Raw genomic sequence first — 27,846 nt, 5'->3', positions numbered from 1 at the left:
CTGAGGGCACCCCCAGCAGGGTCCCCGGGAAGGTCCGTGAGTGGCCCTGGCACCCCCCTACCCATGCCCGCCCCATGCCTCCTGCCCGCCCTGCACGGAGCACGCAGCACCCTGGCAGCTGCTGGGCTCTGGGGCGCTGCCAAGGTGCAGGTAGTTAATCAGCTAATTGTCCCGCTGGAGAGCTGCCCACCCTGCCCAGGGCTTGGGCTCGTGTCGGCACGGCCACAGGGCTACAAAGTCACACCAGCTCAGGGCTCTGCCCCACACGGTGACCCCTGCACCCCGGCTCCCTGCCTGCACCCTGGCTCCCTCAGGCTGTGCCTGAGTTGCTGCAGCTTTGGCAAAGCCCATCACCCTTCTCTCGCTCAGGCCAGCGGCGACGTGTGGCACCTGAGGTGCCCACGGCAGTGCCATGCCGGCAGCAGCACAGAGTGCTGCCCTCCTGCTCCTGCCACCTCTCCATCCCCAGGGCATCGTGCCTGGGCTGGGCTCACCGTGGTTGCATGGGCGATTCCTGGGCTGGGCACAGGTGGTGGGGCTGGGGGGGCTGCGGCCGCCAGCTGAGTACAGGGGCTGGGGAATTTGGGCAATGCCGACGCGCTGGCCCCCACAAAGCAGGCAGGACAGGCAGCTAATCTGGGGATTAGCGCCGGGGAGGCCGCATGGGGAGAGAGCTGGGCAACGGCAGAGCCTGGGGGGTCGGCCAGTGAGCCTACACCACACCAGGCACTGCCAGCACCAGGCACTGACAGCACCGGGCATCACCGCAACCAGTGGATGGGGAGGCTGTGGTATGGAGCATGCGGCAGAGCCATGGGGAAGGGGCCGGCTGTGCCCCCCATATACTGCATTTGTTGGGGCACCTTTAGTGCAAGGCACGGGTGAAGCAGCCACCTCCACGTCCTCGGTGCCGTCCACGGTTTCCTCCTCTGCCAAGTGACTCACTGGCAGATGAAAAGATGAGAGCCCAGCTCCCTGCCACCGCAGCAGCTGCCTGCCTGCCTGCCTGCCTGCTGGCACAACCAGGGATGCTGGGCAGACGATGCGACCTGCACTCTCAGACCCCCGTGACCATGTTTGCCAGGGTTTCACAGGCTTTCCCCGCTTTTGGCCACGTGCCCTCCTCTTCTCCCAGGCTCTCCCTCACAGCAGCAGGATGAAACCCCAGTTTAGGAGAAAATTGCCCCAATTAAGTGCCTGCAAACAGCCTGGAGCTCAGCTTTGCGTCTTCATGACCACTGTGTGTGTTTTACAGTGCTGCTCCGTGCCCCCCACAGCCCTGTGTTGACAGGGAGAGCACCCCTGGCATCTTCTCTGGGGACCTTCAGCGACGGGTGGGATGAGACCCCACAAACACAGGTGTCGGCAGCCCCACAGCAGGGGCTGCACACGCAGGGACCCATGCGCCTGGTGGCACAGATGGCTCTGGTGAGGAGCTGCAGACTGTGAGCTTGGTGCTCTGGGAGTCCAGGTTGGGAGACAGGACCTGCTCCGCCAGGGTGTAAGCGCGGTGCCTGTGGGAAGGCTGCCGCATCCCGCAGGATTGCGGTGGCTCCTGGCTGGGGATGCCAGCCCCGGGGCAGGACCGGCAGCATGCACACTTCCATTTTTGTCTGGCGAGGCTGGGAGAGGAGTTGCCATTGTCACAGCCATATTGGGACAAATATTCTTGCTGCCAACAAAAATCCCGGAGGAGACCCTGAGCGGGAATAGTTGTGGGGCTGGGCCATAAGGGCCAGGGTGGCACCCTGGGACTTCCCCTCTGCTCCCCCAGGGAGGTGGCCAGCACGGGGGGAAGCACCGCTGGCTGCCGTTGCCGTTACCCCTCCTTTCTCCGGGGATTTTGTTGGTGACCCTGCTGTGTGCCATCATGTTCGTGTGGTGGGGGGCTGTGGGGGTCCCCAGGGCAGCCCTGCATTGCATCCCATGGCACGGGCGCTCCATTCTTGGGGTGCTGGCGAGCCAGGGCCTGCTCTGGCTTGACACAGACACCTCCAGAGGTCCCTCCAAGCTCAGCCATGCACTGCCGAGCTTGCTGCGGCGCAGCCGGGGTTAGCGTCCAGGCTGGGGGCTGTGCAGGGGCCTGCGCCTGTCCCCACTGACCCCAAAACACAGGGGGTGGTGAACCCCACGGAGCAGGTTTTACCCAGCGAAGGTCGTGCCGGGAATGCTGGGGAAGTGGGTACAGGAGGGCAATGTGAAATGAACAGCCGCTGCTGCCGGCAGCCATCACCCAGCCCCTTCGCCCACCTCGGGCGGTCCCAAGGCTCTGGGGCTCCCCACACCTGCCCCCATCGCCTTCTCCTTGACAATTAACGTCACCGAACCAATGTTAAAATGGAAAGGCGGAGGTTTCCTTCCTTAAACATCAGAGAGGGGATGAAAAAACAAATCCTCCCGGTGCCACGATCCAGGGGAGTTAAACAGCTAGAGAGCAGCCGCCTGCTCACCTGCTGAAACAGGACCTTGCCTCTCCCGAAAAACCAACACAGACACTGGACTTTGGTGAAGACACAATGAGTTTATTAAAGCCAGGAAAAAGGGATCCCAGTCTTCCCCCTCGGGACGACAAAGCTGGACCAGCTGGATTCGTGGCAATAAACATGTTTTGTCAATACCGAAATGCTTCTTTTGCTGGTAACAGCCCAGATCAAAAATGAAACGTGACACAAATACCTGAAGCGGCAGCCAGGTGTGTGCAGGTGAGCAGGCTGGTCCTTTCTGACTTGAAAATTTTGGAGTGACTCCTGACTGGAGAGGTGCAGGTTTCTAAAGGACGAGAACTATCCGTCAGTGACTTCACCTCTGAATTTGAACATCACGTCTTTTGGCTTCTGTTTGAGAACAATCGCCCTTGAAAAGTCTACTTTGGAGAATTTCTTGATTAGCCAAGAGATACAGGAGACGAATAAAACAGAAACTAAATAATTTCCTGAGTTTTCTGAAACCAAGAAACTTCAGCCTAAAAGGAGAAGAAATGCAATAGTAGATGAACCTGAGATGTTGGGATTTTGTTTTCTTCAACTAAACCTGTTCCGTCCAAAGCTCATAAACAACTCCTGGGACAAATCTGAACCTTATCAAACTCAACCAGAACAACACTACTACTTGCCTAGGGAGCTAAAAAGCTTAAGTTTTAGGCATACAAACCAACACAGAGACTATGAGTGAGAAACAGAACAAAGACCCTGGCCACAGAGATATTATTACATCTACCTAGTTGAAAAGTTTCAAGTAGATCTCAGTGCTAAATCTGACTGAGCTGCTTGTCTGTGCTCTGTCTCCTCCACGGTGAACGTCTTGGCAGATGCCGCAGGTACTTTTCTGCTGCATAACCATGACGGTAGCTGGAGCCCTTGGCATCTCCACTGGGAGCAGGGAGGTAAAGTGATATAGATCCCATCAGCTTCCCAAGCTCAGATCCCACATAGTCCCTTACAATACATCAAAGTGGGCAATAACACTTTTAAACATCCGGGCACGAGCCTTGCCTGTGACTAAGCTGGTAACACACCGAGTGGAACAAACTGCGACTGAGATGGCCAAGCCTGCACTGAGGGCTCCAAATGCGAAACAAAACCCTTTCAATCGGAATAATCGCTATCAAAAACTAAAGAGCAACAGGCCGTATTCTGCTGAGCCAGCGTATTGGCAGGATGTGCAGGGCTTCGGAGACTGAAGCAGCTCATCTGTTTTTCACCTGTTGTGCTGCACAGGGAAAATATATTATCCTGGGGAGAGGAATCCCAGAGATTCCTTTTTATACTGGAAACTTTTGCTCTTGTTTTAATTTCCAAACTTCTCTTTCTTTTGTCTGCAAGTTCTTGCAGGTTTTTATTGGAGCATGGCACAGGTGGGAAATTCTTTGTAAGCCTCGGCTGAGTGCTGCTGAGGATCTGCTGATTGGGAGCTGCAGAAACCGGGTTAGAGCTTCCTAAATTGAGAGCAACCGTGTATCTAGGAAAGCAATTTTTTCTGGAACTTTCCAACTCAGTAGTCCCATTTACCTTCCTTTGCTTCAGCCCACCGTCAGCACATCGAGAGAGCTCGCCTTTTCTCATAGCGGGGCACGTTTTCTTCCTCCCCTTCGCTTTATTCCAGGGGATCCTTCCTGGCCTCTGTTTTGCTTTGCTCCCTACAGCTGCATTCTCCACCTCACGGTCTGTGGACAGGTTATTGTCTTTTCCCCCAGGCATATCTTTTTGTACAGAAACGTGGCAAACTTGAGGCTGCCTCTGTTGTGACAGTGTCATGACTTCAAACCCTCGAGTGCCTCTCCTGACCGCCTTCCTCAGCGGAGTTGGTAGAGGCACCTCCTGTGATGCAGGACAGTGTTTCTTCTGACTACTCCCCAAAAAGTGACTGTTAGCGCAGCACACGCAAGGATGGTTAGCGCAGCTCTGTGTTTCCGAACCATATTTCACCTCCTGCAAAGAGGTATTTTCTCTGCCACAGGCTGCTGTAGCAATGGGGCAGACTTTCCCTCCTGAAGCTGTGTTTAGGTCACCCTTAGGTGTGCTGTCCCCAGTGACCTGCTTCCTCACAGGGGAGTCTCCGTGCTGCTCCCCCACTGCCATGCGGGGGGGCTGAGACCCGCTCGAGGAGCTGCAGGCCCCCCTGACTCGGCAGCGCTGCCAGCGTGCGTTTTCCTCGCCCAGAGCGCAGCCCTGGCACAGGCCAGGGGAGGTCTGGGAAGAGTTATTTGCCATGTGTGGGGTGAGTCTGGCACTGGAAACGAATGTGTGCAGCTCAGCTAAGGTGTTCGGGAGCTTCAGGAAGCCTAGTTCTTCACACAGCTTCAGGTGCTGATCACTCAGCTGAGCTGGCAGCGACTCCAGACCCTCCTTCAGCAGCTGGACACTGGATTTCACATCCAAAATCTCCATATCTTTCTGGGGAGACAGCGAGCAGAGCAGAAGCAGTAAAGCATTAAAAGGTGCAAAAATATCCAAACAAGAAACTTTTAGGTACTAGATGCCAGTTAGACCCCTTAAATTGAGTATCGTCCCAAAGATCAGCAATCTGTATCTCCCTGTGCAATATATATTCTCAAACTGTCCCAAAAAAGTGAGAGGTTTGGGATTGGGGTATACCCCTAACCCCCTGTGTGATCCCTCTCCCAGGAGCGCTGCCTTCTCACACGCCAGCATGACACATACTTGCCAAAAGCGATTCTTGCAGCAGCGTCTTGGGAGAAACCAGACCTGTCCAGGAGGTCTCTGGCAGTTCATTCTTTTGTCTCTGAGACCCACTTGTTCTTTTTTCATCTCTTTTTTTCCTTTCCCTGGGAAACCATCCAGCTGAAGGGACAAGGCACTGCACTTCTATGAGATGCTCTTCCCTCGCAGGCACGCACTGCACCACTTCCTCCAGCAAAGGCATCTGCCAGGTGAGGAAGCAGTGCTCCATCATGTCCTGCCACGACAGGGCTCTGTGGGGCTCCTCTCACCGACCAGGGTTTCATCAAGAACTTACAGCACTGTCAGCCAGCGCTTGGGTAAGCATCAGTCAGTATCTAGCCTAGAATTAGCACTTTAATATGTCTTTCCCCCTCCATTATAACAGGAGCAGTCTACTTTATAATCCACCATTCAAAGGCAATTTAATATTCAGTTAATATTTTGAAGAAGCGAGAGACATTCAGAATGAAGATTCAGAATAAAAGATTAATTTCTGCACTTACGGCTGCAAGTCTCCTCTCCATCTCCAGCAGCGCCTGCTCCGTTTGGCTTTTATCTGTCAGAGCTTTCAGCACCGAGCCACAGTGACTTTGAAGAGCATCTTGCACTAAACAGGGAAATCAATAAAATACACTTTTGGCCTTTCATTTGTAAACGTGAATAAGGTACTGTCAATGCTATTGCTGCTTCCTCCACGGCTTGGCATGAAATACTTCACTGTGCTGTGCAACCATAGTGATTCGCCCACTGAGATCTCCCCGAGCCCCAAGTGATGAACAATAGGGTAGATGTTTAATGCAAAGCACTTGAAATGTATAAGATGCTGCGTATAGGCCAAACCTCATTTATTGTGCTCTATTAATATGGCATCTGGAGATGAAAGGCTACGTGAAGCTGCAAAACTTGGTTGGCTCAAAGCAAAGAGGATGAGGCTTAGTTGTCTGCCAACAAGCATGGCCAGGGGAGGGAGACCCCAATATAGCTGACCCACCGCAGTATAACCAACCTTCTTCTGGAACCAGCTGATGGTAAATGGGAGCTTGAACATGTGACAGGAATAGTATTGCTGGTAACAGGATGGAGATGCAAGAGGTTCATGTCTAAGAAGTACAACTGGAGAATACATGCCAGAAATGCACAGGAGGCTGGTAAGTGAAGGGAAGCTGCCTGAAGGGATAGTGGGGAATTATGAAGGAGTGTGAAAAGAATTGGGATTTCCAGTTGCTGGGCACAGGAAGAGATGGGGACAGAAACCGTCTGAACCAGGCAGCTGTGCCCAGCGCTTGGGCAGCTGCAGCTGGAACGCTGGAAGGCAGTGGGGGCCCCAGCAGTGTCCTGTGGGGGCATGGACCCTGGGAGGGTTTTAAATTGGAGAAAGATGCTCTTGGTTTCAGTCAGTCTTGTTGAAAAACTGATAAAAAATAGGAATTTTTATTATATGATTGGACAATAATATAACTCCCCAAATGCAGCTGCAATTATTCTTACAGGCACCACTGCCTAACAAACTACAGCCTGGGAACACAGTCTGCAGCGTATGTGGAGATGAAAAATCCTTAGCAATCTTACAGAAGTCTTCCTTTAAAATGATAAATTAGGATGGAGAGAAAGAGCTGTTCACTAAACATGTCTGGTCTTTCTTGTGAACAGCATAGGAAGGTGTGTACAGATGGGAGGGCTGGGGTGAAATGTTGGACGGTTGGAACAGAACAGGATGCAAAGCACTCCTGCTAAAACAGAGTGCTACCAAGCCAACAGGCTGGGATAACAGAAACTCTGGAGTCCTGGACTAGCACTGCGCACCTGAGAAAAATCAGAATAAAGCCTCTGTTCCAACAAGTGGCTACATGAACTCTGCAATTAATTAATCCTTTTTTGCTACAGATCCAATGTGTTTGATTGACTTTGGTGTTGGCAGAGCCAAGAGCCCAGCTGAAGCTATTCCTGCACGTGGAGTATTTATCTCAGCTCTTCAGTGCAGCACCCCTTGCCCCAGAGAGGTGTGCTCACAGGCTGCAGAGCTGCAGAGCACTCGGGATCTCTTCTCCTCCTGCCCAGCTATTTTTTAAACTTGCAGGGACTTAATTATCTTAGTGAGCTCTGCCCTTCTGTCAAACTCTAGATAGAATGGTCAAAGAGTTAAAAGCTATTAGGGAGAAGCAGGCAGAAAGTGATTGTACAGGCTTTGTTTCTGTAAAAAAAACAGGGACATTATAAAAGGGTACATTTGGGAAGGAAGAAAGGAAAGAGATCTGAGCAATTATGGGCTTAGAAGTTTGTTCTCATATTGTGCAAGGTTTTAGAATAGACCTTAAGGGAAAGAGTACTCAAAGACATGGAGGGAAATGGAACAAGATCTTATAAAAGGCGGATTGTACCTGACTAATGTAATACACTAGGATATGATAGATGACTTCTTAGACAAAGGCAATGCAGTGGCCTTTCCATAGATTCAAACAAAGCGTTTCATGGAAGTTGTCATGTAATATGAAAAAAGCTGAGAAAAATGAAGTAGATAAGCCTCAATTAAAGGAAAGACATCAGCTCTTGAGAGGGGTAGCATGAAAGGACAAGGCGGCTCTGGAAGGTTCTCCTCAAGACCTGCTTAAAATCTGCCATAGTCACCTGGGTGCAAAAGCCAGCATTTAGGTAATTAGCAGGTGACACAAAGATGCAAATGCCAGCACCAGGGACTACAGGTGAGACAGGGCAGCGTGGCGTGCAGCGGTGCGCAGGCTCCGGCTGACAGGAACTGCTGTGCACCCCGGGGTGGCTGGGAGCCCACACACAGTCCCAGCTGTCTACGTGCAAAGAAAAAAAAGAGATTGAACTGGGACACGTGCAGAGAAAAGCTACAAGATAATTAAGTTCTTAGATGATAATCTCCTCTTATGAAAGGAGATTGAAAACGTTTGGCTTATGCAGCCAGGCAAACCAGAGGTGTCTGGTGGCTTGGAGCTGGAGGTGCTGCTGCTCAGGTGCAGTGAGGCCAACACTCGAGGGATGGGGTGCTTGCTGAGAGCTGCCTCTCGGCAGCAGGGACCCCCTATGCCAAGCTGTATTTTTATCTTTATTTGCCTTTCTCCAAAGGAGCGATGTTTGGGCACATCTGGGAGAAGGATCCCTGCAGTTGCCTTGTCCATGTGTCTTCCTCACACAGCATTGAGTTAAACCACCTCCCAGACCTAGGCTTGGGGGGAATTTCTCCATTTCTTCAGGATGCCCATCACCACATGGCTTTGCCTTTTTGTCCATAAGAGCGTGGCTGATTTCTGAGGATTCTGCACATATTTAGACTAATAAGCTCTCTACTGTTAGGGGTAATTTGGTTGGCGCTGCTTTCTCACTGCTGTTTTTAAGCTTTTAGTCTTTTGCTCTGACAGACTTAGACTTTTTTACAAATCCCTGGAGGAAAGCTGTGGCTTGCAGAATAGGTTTGTAATGGTGGAGTGAACGTTTGAGTGGACCCTTTTAGACTTTGTATCTCTCTGGTTAGACCTAAGGGCTACCTGCAATACGAGATTAGTTTTTTGGGGACCCTGCCAGCCCCCTCCTGGCCTCAAGCCTATAAAGAGGAGGAAAGCAGCAGTGACTGAAGGAGGAAGCTCCTTTCATGGAGCACTTCATCACCTTCCATCTCTACATACTGAGGATATAGGAAGGCTGGCATCATCAAGCATACCTCGACTTGCTGCTCTTCCCCATAGATTAATTTTAGTTCAGAATTATTTTTAAAACTTTCTGATTTCCCTGGTCTGTCTGTTCTTCTACAACATGGTATCCTCAGTTTAAAAATAGCGCTGCATCCACTGGGCTTGTGATCTGCACATACGTTTGACTCAGCACAGTGTGCTGCAGGCAAGCAACCAACAGCCAGTCTTTTGAACATGTTTCATTTGTACGTGTAGGAGTATTCTGCAGAAAAAAACCCATCGGTACAAAGGAGGGGCACTCTCCTTCCCTCTCTGGCTTCCATACCAGAGGAGTGTTCAGACTTGTTAAACATTATTAAACAAAATAAAAATGAGCGTTAATCTAGATTTTAAAAAAAGGCATTGAGATGGCCAAATGAGATCAGATCAAGGACCCTGTTAGTCAAGTCTCTTGTCTTTGAAAATGATCAAGAATGGCTGCTACAGAGAAAGTTTTCTTCAAATAAACCCTGCAGCAGATTGTTATTGAATAACTTGATCATAGAGGAAAAATCTTTACTTGGTTAATGGGTGGCTTATGCACAGACTTGTGCCTCTCTTACAGTATTTTACTCTAAACAAAGCAGTTTTTTACAACCTGGAACATCGCTGTGTTTTGATTTGCTGTACCATTTTCTTCAGATGCTACTGGTTTACATTAATAACATATGGAATCTGAAGTCTGGCATGAGATAAAAGGCTGTAGGACCTCGGGGTAGGTCTGCCACTCTGTACTGCAGAGGGTTCCCCACAAATCAGCCTGCACTCAGGTGCATCTGCACTCCCAACAACTGAAAACTAGAGTCTGAACAGCCAAGGGAGGGAGTGTCAGCCTCCCAGCCAAGGAATATTAAACAGCAACTGCTTCTGATGCCTATCTATCATCGTCTATGCAACTCATCCTTATATTGGCACTGACAGCGCAGAGGCTTTAAATAACTCTTTGGAGGGATGTCGGTTCCTCCGTGCCCAAGTTCAGCAGGGAAAATAGGAGCTGATATAAACCCAGTGAGACACAAGCAGGGAAGCCAGCTATGGAGCTCAGCAGAGCTCTGTATTTTCTCCTGGGCAGTAACTGAGCTGTGCCAGTGGGTGAGACATACGGTCTGCCACGGCTGCACCCTGCTTGGACATACCCTGAGTAGCTGGCTGTCAGGTTTGTGTCTGCTTAAGCCTGGGTCCAGCAGAAGACATCTGCATCGGGGGACTGTGGGATGAGCTGCCCCTGATCTCAGCCTGCTCTAAGGCAGATAGTGCCCGAAGCCCTGAAGTGCGACAACGAGGGGTTTCAGTAGTTGCCAAGACAAGCACACATCCTCTGACCATCCATGCCGAGGTGTTTTGGAGTCTAGTTAAGTCCCTCACCTCAACTTTCATTGCCTGTCACTGCACAGCTGCATCTGCATGGGAAAGGCATTTCTTTTACCACTTTTAAACCTTTTGACTTTTCAATCCACACAGAACATAAGGCAGTCACCCAGCCCAGCCCATACTGTTCACAGTAAACAAGCTCACATCACACCATTATAAACACAGTGCATTCCACTAGAAACTTTGCCAGCAGCTGCTGGGCCGGGGGATCTTGAAGCAATCCATGTTTGAAAACTGCCTGCCAGGCACTGGATTTTGTCAGAGAATTGCATCAGCTCATATCTCTGTAAGGGACATATTGCACCTTATTTTGTCACCCTTGCTGACAGGAGGGTCAGAGGGTTGGCTGTGGTATGCTGGCTGGGAATATGCTTCTCATTTGCAATGAAGTCAAGGTGTTATGAGTTGTCACAGCTGGAACTACCAGATACCAGAAAAGCAAAGCAGTTCAGAGAGGGCTGAGCTGTGGAAATTGGGATTTGTATTAAAAAAATAGAAAGGTTTAGATAGCAGTGTGGGTATATAAATGAAAATTAGAAAAATATAAAAAGAAGTGAGTTAGAGGAGCTGAAGCCAGAAATAAAGTGCAAATGATAAGCAGGCAAGTCAACCAGAGAAACTCTGTATAAAGTGGAAGAACTGAGGACATTAGGTCTGTTTGCCTCTCTACATCCCTGTGCACAGCACACCAAGATGTGTGCAAGGAGTAGAGCAGCTGTGCCTCTGCGGAAGCTGCTCAGGCAAACGTTATCTCATCTCCAGTGCCAGACACAGCTCTATCCACTGTGTACAAGCACATACGGACAAACACTCAGAAGAGAACACTTTTTTATCTTAATGCATAGAGCACGCTTGCCCAGCAGCATTTGGTAATGCTTTGGAAATATATTTTGAAAAATATTTTCTGTTTTGTTCTCGCCCAGTGACTATGGAGACTGTGCCAAATGTGCTTGCTACCCACTGCTCTAAATGAGGCCTGTGATACTCGTTATATGCTTTTAACAAAGATGGACTTGATTTCAAGTTCCACCTTTCTTTGCTTTTCAGAGCCGTTTGAATGTCCTGATGTACTACTCTCTTTGGAGAGAAGCTCTCATCTTTTGCATTCCTCTCTTAACGTGTGAAATCCTCCACTGCCCATGATTTAACATGCCTGTACCATGTAACCCACATCCCAAGGTACTGTATCTTCAGCCACTGGCATTCAGTGCTTTATCAGCTCTGAATTTCGCTTTTTATCACCTGAGTTTAGGAATTTTATACCAGTTTCTCAAGGAAATTGCCTCAGCTGGGATCTTTTCAAGGCACTAATGCAAGTATTTATTTAGTGGGAACTTAATTATCCATCACTGTGATACCAGTCAAATGGCAGTGTTTATCAGCAATTAACCAGTGACAGATGAACCTCCCAGAAATATAAAAAGAACAACATTGTGGAGAGTGTGATGATTTTCATTATGTATTCAACATTCTGCAGCATGATGCATTAGAGAAAGTGCCAATTTTTCTTTTCAATTGCTTTGAAAATCTAGCGGCAGGCACCTCTGGGAGGTTTCTCATTTCATTCAAGGCAGATTTATTTAAAACGGGTATGGAGAAGAAGCAGGACAGCTGAGCAAATGGTATGGAATGAAGAGGGGGAACTGTGAACAACAGATTTGATTTTCAGTGCCATGACAACAATTTGTGTGCAAGAGGTATACAAAATTCAGCAAAGTCCTGCCTCAGAGTGGACAAGTTGAGGCACTGAAGTAATTAGGAGATGGGCAAACACATAATAGGAAGCTTGTTGTGCTGGCCAAAGCAGACAGATTCTTGCTTACATTAAGGTCCCTCCAAGACCACTTGCCAAGCACAGCAAGGGAGTGTTCTTAATATAACAAGATTGGTATTTCAAACGTACAGGCTATCACGGCCTCGCAAAGAATGCACCAGACTCCACTTTTTGCCTGAGAGGGCTGTGTTGACTTAAAGGGTACCTGTCAAAGCTGTGCTTTGTAAAAGCCACATTTTACCACACAATAAATTTTACAGTGCTTTTGTGAAGCACTTGCACTCACAAGGTATAGCTCACTTCACATTTCTTTCATGTGTTAAATCTGGCCTCTTGCTCTTGCACAGGGCAGGGCAAGCACAGAGCAGAGTTGTGACAGGGTGCTTAAAAAAAATGCTAGCGTGAAAAATTAATGCACTCCTAAAGGCTCAGATCTAAGCCAAATTAGAAACAATTTCTCTGAAGCACATTCCTCAGTAAAGACTGCTGTAACCAGCCACTTCAGAGATGGAGCTGTTCAAAAGTATTTTACATTATTGGCTTTTCTGGGAGGTCACTTTTTTATCATGGCAAAATTGTGCTTCACTACTTGCTTCTTACCTCAGAAATCATTAGCACCAGTTTTGCTCATATCTAAAATATAATAATTTCAAGTGTAGAGGAGAGACGGAAGACTTCAAACTAACACGTGAAACTCTGAGAAAGCCTTAAAAACTGAAACTGGATACTCAGGATATAAATATCTAAGTTATTTTTACTATGTATTCCATTAGTGCTCCAGATAGTCTAAAAACAGTCATACTCCAGACAGAACACAAAAACACAGAGGTGCATTTATCTATGCACGCATGGTGTCTGGGCACGCATCACCCGAGTTCTTTTGACAAAGTGCAAGAGACAAAGAAAAGGAGAATCCAAAAGAGTGAGAACGGAAAAACAAGTGTAGTCCAAAGTGTAGTCTTGTTTGCTCTTCTCCCTTATGCAGAGCAGCTGTGAGTGGCATGACTTGCCTAGTTCACCCCAGCTTGCAGACGACATGCTGACATTCAGCAGTTTGACTGTGCCCTCTGCTGTTAACAGAAATACAGAAAGAACTTACGTGTCTTGGAAATGGTTTCAAGGTGAACCAAAATGGATTTATTTCTTGAATCGAACATTTCTTCAAACTTGCCCAAGCATGCTTGCAACTGCAAAAACAAAGGTAAACGAGAAAATGAATACATTGCCCTTTCTTTGTTTGCCCCAAATGCCACAGAATGACAACTGCAACTCGTGGCATGGAACAGCGTGAAAAATGGTTATTTATATGTCGCTTGAAACAGTTTGTCCAGATGTTGGTTGCAACCCCAAAGGACATCTGGAATGGCTCAAAAGGCTCATGAAATGTTGCAGAAGTCTTAACAGATTTTGAAATAGAGATACTAATCTGTAAAAAAATAACAACATTAATCAAATTAATTCCAAAATTATTGAGGGAGACATCTTCACCTTCAGACTGTAAGACCACATTGACTTATTCCCAAGAGTAGACCACTTTCTTCAGGAAGAAGGAAAAAAGAATTGATATTTGCAGACAGCCATTACAGCCTGCTCTTGCTCCTGGGACCCAGAGAAATTCCATTGTTGACCCTGAGGCAAGGGCCTAAAGACCTTGACCCTAAGGCCAGGCCACAAAGTCAATGGTATATGTGAAAAAATTGACAAATGTTGGCTTAAAGTATTTGAATGCTCAAGACAAACAGTGTAAGAATTCAAATATCAGCACAGTAAATGAGAGGAGGTGAATGTTCTGTAGCATTTCTAACTCTTCATTATTCTGCACTCTCAATTTAATATAACTTACCTCTTGAAGACTGTCTTTGATACTGGAGATAAAGGTGCTTAAAACCTCACTAAAATGAAAAAACCAAAAGGTATAAAACAGATACGTAAGATACTGAAATAGACAGGAATTTGAAAAGATCACAATAAACCTGAAACATGAGACACTGCAAGGCATAGCCTAGTGCATCATGTAAGCACAGAAACGTGCTTACTTCAGGGGGCATAACCCTTTCAAGTCACCTTACTTGTTTTAGGAAAGTATGGATTCTGCTATGTAAAGTAAGAAAAAAATAATGTACACATTCATTATATCATATACATGAAATTATTATTTTTTTAACTGTCCCATTTTTGCCTTAGCATTTGTGCCTTTCTTGAAAGATTTAGTTGGCACTTACACAACTGTCCATTAGCTGCTGGGGTGTTACCACCACAACACTATTTGCTCCGGAAAGACCCAGCCTTGGTGGAGGTGACTTGCCAGTTGCTGGGATACATGGGTATTGTATTTGGACTAAAATAACTGTAGGAAAAACATGGGAAAAGCTTCAGCATCAACAAAGCCCAGGCCAGGAAGAGCAAATACTGCAAATCCTTTTCTCCTGAGATTATGCGTGTGGTTTCTGCTATCCATCCTTTTAAGCTGAGCAAGCAACCAGGCTATATTCATGATTAACCCATCAAACCAAAATGCAAGGATGGTTGCTAAGCAAAGTGATAACCTTTTTCTTCTCTGATGAACCAGGTCATTTTAAATCAATCATTTAGTGATCCAAATTGTAACAACCAAAAGGTGGAGGCCAGGTAGAGTCTAGTTATGAGAATTAGGCAGAGCTTCTGAAATATTTCTAGCCTTATGGAAAGGAAGATATTAATTTTATTAGTCAAACTTGCGGGGGATACAAATGGATAAATTATACATTTATCTTTGTAAAGATAATATAGCTATTTCTATAAACAGGTTTCTAATCTGGGAGTGTCTGGAGTGTAGGAAGTAGCATAATTCATTTAAAGAAGAAATAAAGAATAATTAAGAGTTCTGCCTAAACATTTAAAACTATTTGTTCATTTCTCATAATTCACTTACAAAAATCTTCCTCTTCTCTAATAAGAATAAAATTTTGCCTTATCAGAAGCATAGTGCCCATTGCAAAAGAGAAACAGATACGTAGCCTGATTTGATCAAAGGCTTTTAATAAAAATGCATTTCACTTTGGGTGTTACATTACAAAATGTGCAGCACTAAGAATTATTTATAGGTGCACTGAGGAGTGTGCCATCTTTCATTTTGGAGCTTGAAACAGTTAGCTTGTTCCTTAAAGTCTTTTAGGACCTACAGGTACATTTAATTCTTAACATCTGACAAAGAGCAGAAGCAAATTACATTACCAAATTACACTTGTCTGTTACCAAAAAAAAAAAAGATGTAAAAATCTTGTATACAAGAAAAATTCTAGAGATACATGCAGATTTATAAAGGTGTAATCATTGCACCTTCCACAAGTATGATTGGCAATCTTTTCATCTGGCCTAAATGTGAAGGCCGTCCTCAGAGTCCCTTCGATCAGTCCCAACAACAGTGTATAAAATTTTGAGAAATATGGGCTTTCGCAGAGAATACAGAAAAAAAACCCCTGCTGATTACATAAAGAAGGACAAAGGTAAATTCAGGTTAGAGTTTTGTTGTTCCTTGTGGCTTATGTCTGAGTGTGTTACATAAATCACATTGCAAATAAACCCTATTCTCTTATCCTGTGACTCTTTCCAATCAGAGATTATTTAAAACCTGAAAAGATATTTTTCTTGGAGAAATATGCAGCTTTGTCATGTATGACTTTTAAGAGGGGAAGAGGGAACTGCAGGGAGTGATAACCACCAGCACAGAAAGAATTTCCAATGGATGTCTACATACCGATCATATTTGTCCTTTATTTTGTTCTTATTCACTTCAAAATTTTCCAAGACACTTTTCACTCTTCCTGCAGCAAAATTAAATGAACCTTTTTCTTTTGTATCTTCATCAAATAACTGTGGTTTTGTCTGGTATTTGGTAAAAATGCTGGGCTCGCTCTGTTGCACAAAAGAAAGAAAAATGTTGAAGTATAAAAATAATCAGAACATTAGTGAGAAAAAAAAATTGTTTATCAAGTGCTTTGCAGACAGAGATCACAGTGATTGGATGTGACAGATTAGATTGGACGAGGAGATTAAGAATTTCATGAGATTATGGCTCACTTAGTGTGCCTAGTTAGATTGACTCCCTGTGGAAGTGAGACTCAGCCTGAATTCGTCCGGACTCAGGCTTTTCTCTCATCTTGAGCATTTTCAGTTGGTTGTGATCATCAGGTGTGCAGATTTTTTTTGTGTATGCTCAACACAGAGACTATAAATGAATTCCCGTGTTCCTGGAATTGTGGAAAAGTTAAAGATGTCAGTGGGAGCTCCCTGTACAGGAATCTAAAGAAAATCCTATTGAATTTCCTGGTGGATGACATAATTTTGCTGCCAACTAGCAACATCACCAGACTGTAGATGAGTTTTTCACATGCTTCAATATGTATTTCAGAACTAGAAATTTAATATTAATATGCAAGCTGTAAAGACCTTCATTCCACAAACTTTCCAGACACTGTGTGACCAAAATGGAAATGCCTTTTCCTTAAAAAAAAGAAAATGCAAATTCTATTGAATTTTCTTCTGTCATCATGAAGAGTGAATTTCTTTTTTTGTGTCTGATGAAAAGCTTCTGCAGTTAATGGACAAGATCCTCAGCAAAATGCAGAGGACAGCAGATAGGATCTGGAACTGAAGTACAGCCTAAGGCCACCAAGCTGGCACCACTACTCTTTCCTAATCTTTGCTCTCAGGTGTCTTCATTTGGATCTCATGCTCTCTGTTGACAGTGCAGGAACTATTTCAGTGAGGCTGGTAACATCAGAAACCACGTGCTATAGGAGAAAGATTCTGAGCATAGAAGCTCTTAATCCCAAATCGTTCAAGCATTTTCCATAACAACAATACAGCAAGGTAATTTTCAGCCAATGGAAGTAAATACTGAATACCTCTGCAGAGAAACACAGTATTTTTCAAAGAGGGATAGATGGAATACTCTACCTTAGCTAGGTGGTCTAAAGACATTAGCCTGAGAATAATTTTATATCATTTCAGTAATTAAAAAATGAATTAAGGAAATAACACCTATCAATAATAATTTATAGCAATCTGTTATAAATACTAGGTTTTCAGCTGACAATGCTGCTACTTTTTCTAGTCACAGTAAATATGTATATGTATAAAGAAGATAACCTGATTTCAGCAGTTACTAACATTTGCAAATGTTACCACCTGATTTCAGCATTTTCCATTAACTTTAAATGGTGGCTGTGTGCCTGCACAGGGCTGAATGAGAGCAAGACTCACGTCCTGGGAGTTGTGCTGTCCCAGCTGCGTGCTCAGCTCCAGCGGCGCCACTGCCGACTGCACATTCTCTGGGCAGAACTGGGAGCCGAAGAGCAGCTGAGAATCGCTCAAACTCGAGTAGTCGCTATGAGCGCTGCTCCGGATGGAAAACTTATTAGGCCTGAAATGGGGCAGAGTGGGTTGTGAATGAGTCTGGAGCAATTAAAAAGCCCAACAGAATTCCCTACATGACCTGCTGGAACCGTTCAAGCATGGCCCACCCCAACATGTTCATTTTCACTCTCCACTCGGAGTGTACTGTCCCTATAACTGGATAATGTTTAACAGTGTATTTTTGCTACACAAAGCCAACTGGCTTATCTTAAACTGCCACATCCAAACAAATGCAGTGTGGTAGCTCTGCATTCACCTTGGAGGGGTGAATCACAGAATCACAGAATCACTAGGTTGGAAAGCACCTTTCTCCCTTGCTTAAGATCATCAAGTCCAACCATTAATCCAGCGCCACCATGTCCCCTAAACCATGTCCTGAAGCACCACATCCACACATTTTTTGAACACTTCCAGAGACGGCGACTCCACCACCTCCCTGGGCAGCCTGTTCCAATGCCTGATCACCCTCTCAGTGAATGTATTTCTCCAGCACGTCCTGCAGACAGAAGACCGAAACTAGGACCGGCCACCTAATTTAGTTCATCCTAGCTGCCTAGTCAGTCAGTCCTAGTTTAAAGGACACCTTGGAGTTTGCTCCTAGCAAGTGTCAGGTCTCTCCCTTTTCACTACTCTGAATAATAATTTCTGTTGTAAATCAGATGCTCCTCGGCTTATTTGGAAGGGACTTCCAACAAAGTAAACCTTTCTGCCTGATAGTTGACATTTCTTGGGCATTTATTCTCCAGATGCCTTAAGTCTGATGCACAACAAATAAATGGGTAGCATATGGCTGGACAAATTGATCTGAATTGTTAGAAATATTTCAAACATAATAACATGCTACTCAAAAGTTCTCTTCTTTCCCCTAAGCATTGCCTAAATAAGCCTTTTCTGGCTAGCCTTGACTTTGTGCTATGTTGCTCTGATTCTACTCCTCTTCAGAGACTTGGCTTCTACTGCTTTATGGACTAGGATCATGGCACGATACCAGCTTCCCTCAGACAAGGGTTTCACCACACAGCTGCACCGCTGTGCATTGTGTCAGAGGCAGGCTTCAATTTTTTGCTAGCAAAGATACAGACTTTTTTCATTTTTCACACAATCGCTATTCCATTGTTCCACGTCCAAAAGGTCTGATGAAGTGCTTAGACTAGGTCCAAACTTAAGAAAAGCTGGGCCAGGCTTATACTCTCCGTTTTTGCAGTTTTTTAAGCTACCAAAATGGAGCGATGTGTTGCTGCCTTTGGAATTGGCAATTACAGACCAAAATTAATGAAAAAGACTCTTATGCAGTGTTTTACTTCTATATCAAATCATGTAAGTAAAGGAGAAGGAACAGGAGACTAAATCATGTGTATAACAAAAGATGATCACCCAACATTTATCAGCAGTGATGTGTTGGGTTAATCCCCAGTTTTGGAAGGATCCCAAACATCATGCACACGACAGGGAAGGGATTTAGTAGCAGAACTTAAACTGCTCAGTCTCTGTTTTTATTATATAGTGGTGTCAGTGACAATATCGTATTAATACTTTTGGCTTTGAGCTCGCTGAGTACACTGAGCCACAGGCAAAAATAGATGAGTTATGGGTTTCTGGATTCTCAAAAAGCCTGGTATATCTGTCTGAATTCAAAACTTCTCCCTTAATCTGTCTCTGGACCCAAAATCTACTAGGCAAGAAATCTGAATACAACTTTTACTAGCACAGCTTCTTGTTTCCATCTCAGCTAAGCTTTGTAAAAAAAAAAGAAAAAAAATCTTAATCTACAGCCAGCATGTCAGGCAGAGACATGAGCACATGGGCTGCCATGACCCCACATGGGCAGGACCCCTGCTTGCGATGTGAATATCACATCTCCTGCACCAGTTTTCTAAATACTCCTGTCTTCTAGCCAAAAAAGCTCCCTCTCAGTTTAAGGAAGTGTTTTTATAATACCTATGTCCTTTACTGTCCTGTCAAACATACTTTGAAAGTGTGGTGAATACCACAGCCCATAACCTGCTCCTTTTCTCAGTCCCTTCACATTACTTAATGCCTGAAGTACAAAGATTCCTATAACAAAGAGTTTTATGAGTGGTATTTTGAGGAGTATTGAGTCAAGAGGACTTTATGAGCCAAGTGACTTTCTAGGCTTACTCTGCACTGACACTGTGACCAAAGGTGGCTGTCGACTGCTCTGGAGCCTAATTTTTCTGTCTTAAGTCCACTATCTCACTGGCTGGTTTAGAAATGATGGCACTTCTGCAAATGAGGGGCAGGAGACAAAACAGATACCTCTTTGAATACACTCCCAGAGTATTTCCCTGAGCAATGCATTTCATTCTCCCTTGCTTAAGACTGCTGGTAATTCATTTGCTAACAAGACCATCTGGGCAAGACATCAGCCTGGCCACACTTGGCCCAGGCCTAACCCTGATGGCGAGATCAGACAACCACAACCAGATCTGTGATCAGAGCCACGATCAGGCAAGCACAGCTCCATTCCCTTCAGGATGCCTGAGCTGCAGGGATGCATGCCCCATCCTAAATATAAACCCTTCCTTATAAACAGCAAGGAAACATCCTAGATATTTAATCCCTGTTAGAAGTCCTCCTAGGTAATGCAGTAGTTTACCTCAGGAGAACTTTTAGCTTTCTGCTAACACAAGCCATTCCCTGAGTTGTTCATGCATTCGTGCACAAGTGTTCCTATGGTATTGGCACTAGCACGCGCATCCAAAGCAAAACCAGCTTTAGATATATGACAAGTGCCATTGTAAGTTCTTGTCAGCTCCAAAAAATGCTAAATCATCCTCTGCTGACTGATGGAACCGTTTCTTTTTCCCACCTGACTTTACGCAAGGTATTGCAATATTGGCAACTCAACCCTTTCTGTAATATGAGCGTGATCTAAAAAATCTGCAGCTCTCTGCATATCTGGGGAGTCAGCTAGTCCTTCAGAGTCTCAGTTTCCCTGTTGTCAGTGGGAATTCCCCCTCCACAGAAGTTAGATCTTTTGGGAGCCTCTTTCATTTTTCTAAGTTCCAATTTCCGCTTTCAAATATTTTAGCACAACCATATGCAAACGTTCACCTTTTATTCAAATGTTCTTCCTTGCCCCCAAACAGCTGTCAGACACAACATACCAAGAGAAACACAGCACGCGATAAACACCCTCTTCCTATGTTTCCTAGGTGTTTCTAGGGGCATTGACAAGCTAAAAATTCATAACTATAAATTGTCATAGGCCTTATTGGTCCGTAAAAACAATTTTTACTTTGTTGTTTGGATCCATCCTTAGGCATCACCAACAAGTTTTAAGAGTCAGTTGGAAGAGAAAACTGAGTCTTCTACAATTTGTAAAATAACATTTATCTGTGGTGCTGCTGTAAGTGATTTTATTTGGTTCTGTTGCCCCCACTGAACCTGTGCCAACATCCCCCTTCTTCGCAAGCACTGTGGGTGAAGCTCACTTACACCTTCCTCACACATCTCTTCAAAGTGCAGTAAAGCCTCTTTACCCAAGAAGAAGAGATCTTTTTCTCCCGGTAGTAATCTTGAGTAGGATCAGTGCAATAAAGTTCCTCTTCTCCAGATTCCTCTCCCAGCCCTTTCTGCTCCTCCTCATTTAGTGACCAGGGCTGCATCACAACAAATCCAGCAGAAATTCTGGGAGCTGCTGTCACCTGCTCTTCCTCCTGGCTTTAGGCTATATCTACAGGAACTGTCTCTAGCTCTGCCATGCTGCTCTCGTTGTCACTGTTTGCTGCCTGCCAATGTGTTCAGCAAGTGAGCAAGGATCAGCGCTGGCTTTGAGTGCAAAGGAACTTCAGCATCCAGGGGCCTGGAGGAATTTAAATCAAGGAGGTTTAGCTGCTATTGCTGCTTCCAGCCATTTGCCAGCTCTTCACTGGGAATGGCCACAGCATAAAATGATTATTCTGTTTTCTGTCCTCAGGAACAGCACGACCTGCTTGCTGCAAATCATTTGCGCCATATCCTAAAAGGAATTTCTACAAACAGATTTTGGCACTGGCCCTAATGCATTAACCACAACAAAATCCCTCTCAGTTATTCAGTTCAAACACTGCCTCCAGTTTCCAGATTTCAGGCTCTAAGTCCTTCTGGTCTTGTTTTAAATCCTCAAGGTAATTTTTGCTTTCTCTGAGCCACTCCATTATTCATTTGGCTGTGATTCAATACCGCCCAGATGTTCCTCACCTTGGAAACCATGTTAGCCTTTTGTCCTGAGCCGGTCGCCGGTCACGGGGTAGCAGGGCCTTTTCCTTAGGAGGAGATTGGGATTTCCCCGGAGTAGCCCCTGTTTACTTACACAAAACGTATCCCTGACCATATTAAGAATTAGACATCTTGGAGACAGGGGTTTTTGCCCCCCCAGTCTGAAGCCATCTTCCAGCCCACACTTCCGCCCCCAGTTTCTCACTCCTCCGAGGCTCAGGATTTTTATGGCTGCTCCCTTGGTTTTTGTCCTGCCGGTCTCCATTTTCTGTTTATTCTGGGACCTTTTCAAAATATGTGGCTCTGCTATGTGGGATGGAATTTCGTGGGATAATGGATTGAATGAGGCTGTCAAATTTGGAAGTTTTTTCTCAACAGTAGAAATAAGCCATGGAGAGTAGTGGCCCGAGTAGGCCTTAACTTACAGCATCCCTTTTGAATGCCGCTTTAATATTTTCATCATATATTGCCCTTACACACTCTCTGGCAGGCTTTCTCCTTCTGATGTCTTTGGCAGTAGGTATATTAGTAGCTTTTATGCCTTTAGCAAGTTATTGCTTTTCTCATGGAACAAGAAAATTCTGGTAACTTCAATTTAAAATCATAATATATTGGTTTCTATTTTTCTATTTTTTAATTGTCTTTTATTTCTTGAAGGATGCCTTCTCATTTTCAGTAGTCATCTTTACCATGCCAGTCCAGCACTGGTCCTTGTTGTGTCTGATCTGATAGCTGGTACGCATTTGTTGTGAGCTTCAACATGAGGTCTAAATAATCTCTATGCCTCAGGCAAACATTTAACACTTTTAGCTGTCCAGTTTAATTCCCTTTGAACGACCTTCCTTATTACTATGTCAGTGTCTTTTTTTGAAATGAAACAGTAGTGGATTTTTGGGCTTCTGCTGCTGTTCCAGAGATGTTAACTCCAGTTCACCACTGTCACACTCCTGGCAGCACCACAAGAGTAATACCCTGAATGTGGGTTTTGTGCTCAGCTCGGGACCAAGGCAAGATACATCAGTTCCCCTGTGGGTTCCCTGGCTGAGGCAGGTGTTTATGGTGTCTGAAAATGTGCTTTCAGCATGACGGCCCGGTGACGCTTACCCAATCGATAAAAAGGTGATTGAAGCGTCACTGCTTTTGCGGCTCCTGTTCTCACATGCTCTGCGATCTTTCTTCACCTGCCCTTCTGGCTGGGCAACCAGCAGCGCTGCTCTAACGTGACACTTTCCCTAATTAAGTGTGGCATTTCAATCCACAAAAATTGTGTCATTTATTGATACACTTAAATTGAGTCCAAGCTTTTTCCACCATACAGCTGTCATTCTATCCGTATGACCTCCTCCCACCTTCTTAAATAACTGGCACCCTGATATTACAGCGTCCAACTAGATAATCTGCCTTCTCCTGCGTTTCTAGGATCTCTATTATGTCAATATTCATTCATAAAAACAGGAAAAACAGGGGCTTTGGTTCCCCATCCTATTTCTCAGGCTGCTAGCAGTTACGAAGAAGCACGTGTGCGTATGACTGATAACAAATAAAACCCAGAGCAACCTCGAGCTTCTGCAGAACCGCTGCCATGAGGGTATTGTGTCACCGGAGCTCTGCATTTCTTAAAGACCTGGTGGCAGCTGCTCTCAGAAGTAACACCCTGAGTCAAACTTGCAAAGAGCTCACAGTGTGATTCATACCCTCCCTAGATTATAGGCTGATTTTGTTTCATTTTTAAAGTTCCCTGAAAGACAGTGTTGTGGGGATTATATAACATACCCTGCTGAGGTGAGAAAATCAACCCCTTTCCCCTTATTTCAAATACACACACACATGCACACGCTCCTATGAGTAATTTTTTTTTCCTTTAGAAAAAGTCAGTTTTCCTCCTGAGAACTTTCTCCTTCTCCTTAACTCCTCCAAAAACCCAGCTACATTTTCAGTAATGGTTTATGCCCTGTTTGACCCATTTGAACTTGCAAAAAATGTGGAATGCTGAAGAGTGGGTGTTAAAATCTTGCCTGTATTTTCTTCCTGCATTAATAAATGAGTTAAAAGGGAAAGCTTTGTAGCTGACAGGTTACTTTGGAGGATAAAGGAAATAAAATGATCCCTTTCCAAAATGGCACCTGTATTTCTTCCACTCATTTCCTTTCCTATTGCATGACTCCACAGAATGTTTTATATATGCAAAAAACTATATTATATATAGTTATACCTAATATATAAATATTATTATCATTACATACAATATTATTTTTTATATATATATATTCTCTAAATTTCCCCTGCTCTAACCAGAATGAAAGCCACAGTTTTTCAAACTACTTAGAAGTAATTTCTTGAAAATTAAATTTAAAAACAAAAGAAACCTGCAGGTACCAAGAAGACAATAGAATTATGCTATGCATATTTATGAAGACAAAACCATGACAGATATAAACATGCTTTTCCCTGAATTGGCTCCCCTTCGACCCCTGCATCTGTGCAAAATTCAATCAATTCATATATATATGACAAGTATTTTTATAATGGGCAAGGAAACTACTATTAAGTTTTCATTATCATCCATCATCGTAGTAACATCAGGCCAAAGAGACAGTAGGACTAAAACTGTAAATCTGAACAACAGTTAGTTATGTAAGTGTGCTGTTTAACAGAGGCTCAGAGGACTAAATTCATCAATTAGCTTCTCCAGAGTCAAAGGGATAAATCTTGCCGTGTTTTTTAGCCATGTGATCCTCTGCGGTAAAAAATGCAGCCTATCTTACGTATTTTCTCTCCAAATAATATCTGCTGTTTCAATAGATATTGTAGATGTGGGGAATTCTAGTTGCTCTTTGACTTCTGCTGGGGAAAAAATTAAGCCACGCCTATAAATGCAGTATATGGGATAATTTTAGAATTACATAATGTGTAACAATATTGCAAATCACGATTAATTTTATCTACGCTCTGCACAAGGCAAGAGGGAACATTTGACTTATCTAATTAGACGTAGATAGGCCACAAGACTTCCCTGAATAAACCCTGAATAAACCAGAGAACAGCTTTCAGCCGATGTTGGTTTTTAAATTCCTGGCAATGGTGGATCTACCGTGGTGCCTGGCAGGCTGGAAGCAATGCAGGCACAAACAGGATCACAGAGTAGGCTAATTAGCCACCATTAACCAGACTGTAATTAACCATAGATCAATTCTAGATGAGTTTCACCCAGTCACTATCAAAGACCCAAAGTGTTTAATTTTATAGACAATTTCCTCATGATCTTTCCTACCCGCCCTGGGGCCCAAGCTCACCCAGTGGCTGTCGGCGTGCTCAACATCTCCTTGATATTCCAGACGTTAAAATTCATGTTTTTTTCACAGCTGACACCCTCGCTGGGAGCTCCCAGCCCTCACCATGGCCCCGGCGCTCACAGCCTCTCCTACCCCGCAGCAGCCATGCTGCCACGCTCCCCTGCAGCGAGGAGGAGAATGGAGAGAGAGGATAAGCCCCGCTCAGGGGGCAGCGTCCCCCTGAGCCCCCTCGCCGTGGGGGGAGCCTGGCAGGGGACACGGCCCTGCAGGCTGAGGGCAGGCCCGGCCGACATGGCTACCCCAGGGCTGGGCCCGGTGGCTCCCCACGGGCCCAGGGTGCCGCTGCGTGCTGGGCCTGCCTGCCCCGCCGGGCCTCCCCGGAGCCTGGGGGTCCCGGCCTCACAGCCCAGGGCTGGGGGTCCCAGGGTCTCACCCTGGGGCTGGGGGTCCCTGGATCAGCCCCTGCTCTGGGCTCTCCCCAGGCCACCCACAGCAGACGCCTGGCTGGAGCCTGCCCTCCCACCCCCTCATCTGGGAGAAGACCCCCGGGCACATGGGGGCCATCACGGGGCAGGGTGAGGAAGAGGAGGCTTGGAGCCCGGCATGCCGAGGGCTGCTCCCACAGGAGCACGTTGGCCATGGCGCCTGTTTACTTCATGTCCAGAGGCTGTGTGCTCTCTCGTGTAAATACCGCTCGCAGAAATGCAGAACAATTTAATTTCACCCATTAGAAGTGTGACAAAAATAACCCGTCATCTAAACACTCCCTGGAGAAAGATTCTCAAATATGGTTTTACCGGAATTTTTTCCTTGTGTTTCTATATCCTCCATCTTCAGGAATGGAAAACAGGCACACTTACTTGCCTATTTTTTTCTCCTTTAATTCAAAACAATTTCAGTACTGGTTAAAATCTTTGGTTGCCAGTTCTGAAGGTCTTCAGTAAGCACTAAACTACTGTAGAAATAAGGTTGGTATAAATTCATGGGTAGATTAGGGGAACTACTCACAGTCCCCTTTATGCTCTTTTGACTTTAGTATTAAAGGCAGCCTGGAGCTCAGAGGTGCCAAAATAATGGCTTTCTTGATGTGTATATCTGGTTTCTTAGTCAAATCCTGCAGAAATAAAGCTTTCACTTACAAAAACTGGACTTTTACCCATAAAAAAATTCTTGGAGTGACTTTGCTGCATTGTTTTTGGTTGTCACTACAGTGCTAGGGCTGGTATAAATAGCTCGGATTTGTCACGGTGGCTTGTTAACTCTCAGCTGCACAATGAGCCTCTAACAGGTTGATTTTCTAGGACCGGAGCAGGGAATCGCAGCCTGGATTGTGTTACTGCTTCAGGTGTGGGATAATGGCCGGGCTGTCCAATGTAGCCATGGGCTGGAAGGCAAACCTCCCTCCAGAGAGCCATGCTGACAGGAACATTAATGTTTATTGAGCTTGTTGAGTAAATAAAAGCCTTGTTCTGCTCCTGAACTGCCTATAGCTCCGTTGTACAGCCGGGTGCATGGTGCTGCTGCCAAGAGCCTTGCTGTGCATCCAGGTCCTATATGGCCCTGCATCATAAATGGTGATTTTCTATCATTTTATTGCTTGCAAATGGAAAGTTGGCCCAGAACCCCCTTCAGCAGAGACTGTAGAGCCCTGTACCCGTTTACAGCCCTTCCACTGCCCTCAGGAAAGGATTTGCTGGTTCTTTGCACACCAGCGATAAGGCTTGGCATGTTATTTTAGATTATTATACAGAGCCATTCCTATTTCTGGTGTGGCTGGAGCTTTCTGGTTTGAGCATGTACTGAGTTAGTGGAATATGATAGATGAATTTCTGTATTTCCATCTCTCCTGACAACAGAAAGAAATTTCTACAAGAAAACACATTTTTTTAATTATAGGTCTGACAGCTACCTCCATTTTCAGTCTCCCCCCTCCCTAACACACTCTGGGAAGATTAGCCACGTTGCCAGGCGCTGGCTGGTAGCTCTCCTTATATCTGAAGTAACAGACTGTGTTTCTAGCGTTAGGGAGTGTGGCCAGATACTTGAAGCCTTTCATTTAGTAAAAATTAGCAGAAGCTGCCAGGAGATAGACAGCAATATACTTGGTATGTCCCTCAACTTTTTTTTCTTTGTAGCACATTTCATTAGAAACTCATGGGAGTTCTTCATTTAATAATGTGTCAGTCTCCAAGGGTGGTCAGGACCATCATCCCTTTGCCTGAAGACCACCCCGAGATGTCCTTGGCCATCATCCTGGCTGCTCTCCTCCCCTTATTTGAGTGGGAGTCCTGTGCCCAAAAGTGGAGATAGAAAAGAATGATGAATACACACTTTTAGGAGAGGTCACAGATTTCTGTTTGCCTTGGGTGGAAGAGCCAAGCCAAATGGCGCTGCGGCAGGTTGATGTGCTGGGAAATCACGTGCACAAGGCAAGGTCTGCCAAGAAAGGGGCAAACCCCTTGCGGGGCAGGGACCATCGGCCCCGCTGCTGGAAACAGAAATAGTGTGGCCAGCAGAAGTAGGGAAGTGATTGTGCCCCTGTACTTGGCACTGGTGAGGCCGCAGCTTGAATCCTGTGTTCAGTTTTGGGCCCCTCACTACAAGAAGGATGTTGAGGTGCTGGAGTGTGTCCAGAGAAGGGCAACGAAGCTGGTGAGGGGGCTGGAGCACAATGAGGAGGAGCGGCTGAGGGAACTGGGGTTGTTTAGTCTGGAGAAGAGGAGGCTGAGGGGAGACCTTATCGCTCTCTACAACTACCTGAAAGGGGGTTGTGGCGACGAGGGTGTTGGCCTCTTCTCCCAAGTAACTAGTGATAGGATGAGAGGAAATGGCCTCAAGTTGCGCCAGGGGAGGTTTAGATTGGATATTAGGAAAAATTTCTTCACTGAGAGGGTGGTCAGGCATTGGAACAGGCTGCC

The 27,846-nt window shown here is 45.5% G+C and overlaps 1 protein-coding gene across 1 annotated transcript; it reads right to left on the bottom strand.

Annotated features, from left to right (window-relative positions):
• Positions 1 to 3,584: 3,584 nt before the first annotated feature.
• On the bottom strand, positions 3,585 to 24,984 carry IHO1 (interactor of HORMAD1 1; the record flags this gene model as incomplete). Its single annotated transcript, XM_082004584.1, has 7 exons — positions 3,585 to 4,892; positions 5,684 to 5,787; positions 13,117 to 13,204; positions 13,861 to 13,909; positions 15,754 to 15,911; positions 17,262 to 17,421; positions 24,929 to 24,984. 7 exons carry the CDS (start codon positions 24,982 to 24,984, stop codon positions 3,585 to 3,587), a joined length of 1,923 nt encoding a protein of 640 aa, XP_081860710.1.
• Between the last annotated feature and the right edge of the window lie 2,862 nt (positions 24,985 to 27,846).

Source organism: Phaethon aethereus (genome assembly GCF_964289735.1).
Source record: "Phaethon aethereus genome assembly, chromosome: 11".
Classification (NCBI taxonomy): domain Eukaryota; kingdom Metazoa; phylum Chordata; class Aves; order Phaethontiformes; family Phaethontidae; genus Phaethon; species Phaethon aethereus.
This window is presented reverse-complemented; position numbering and strand designations above follow the sequence as displayed.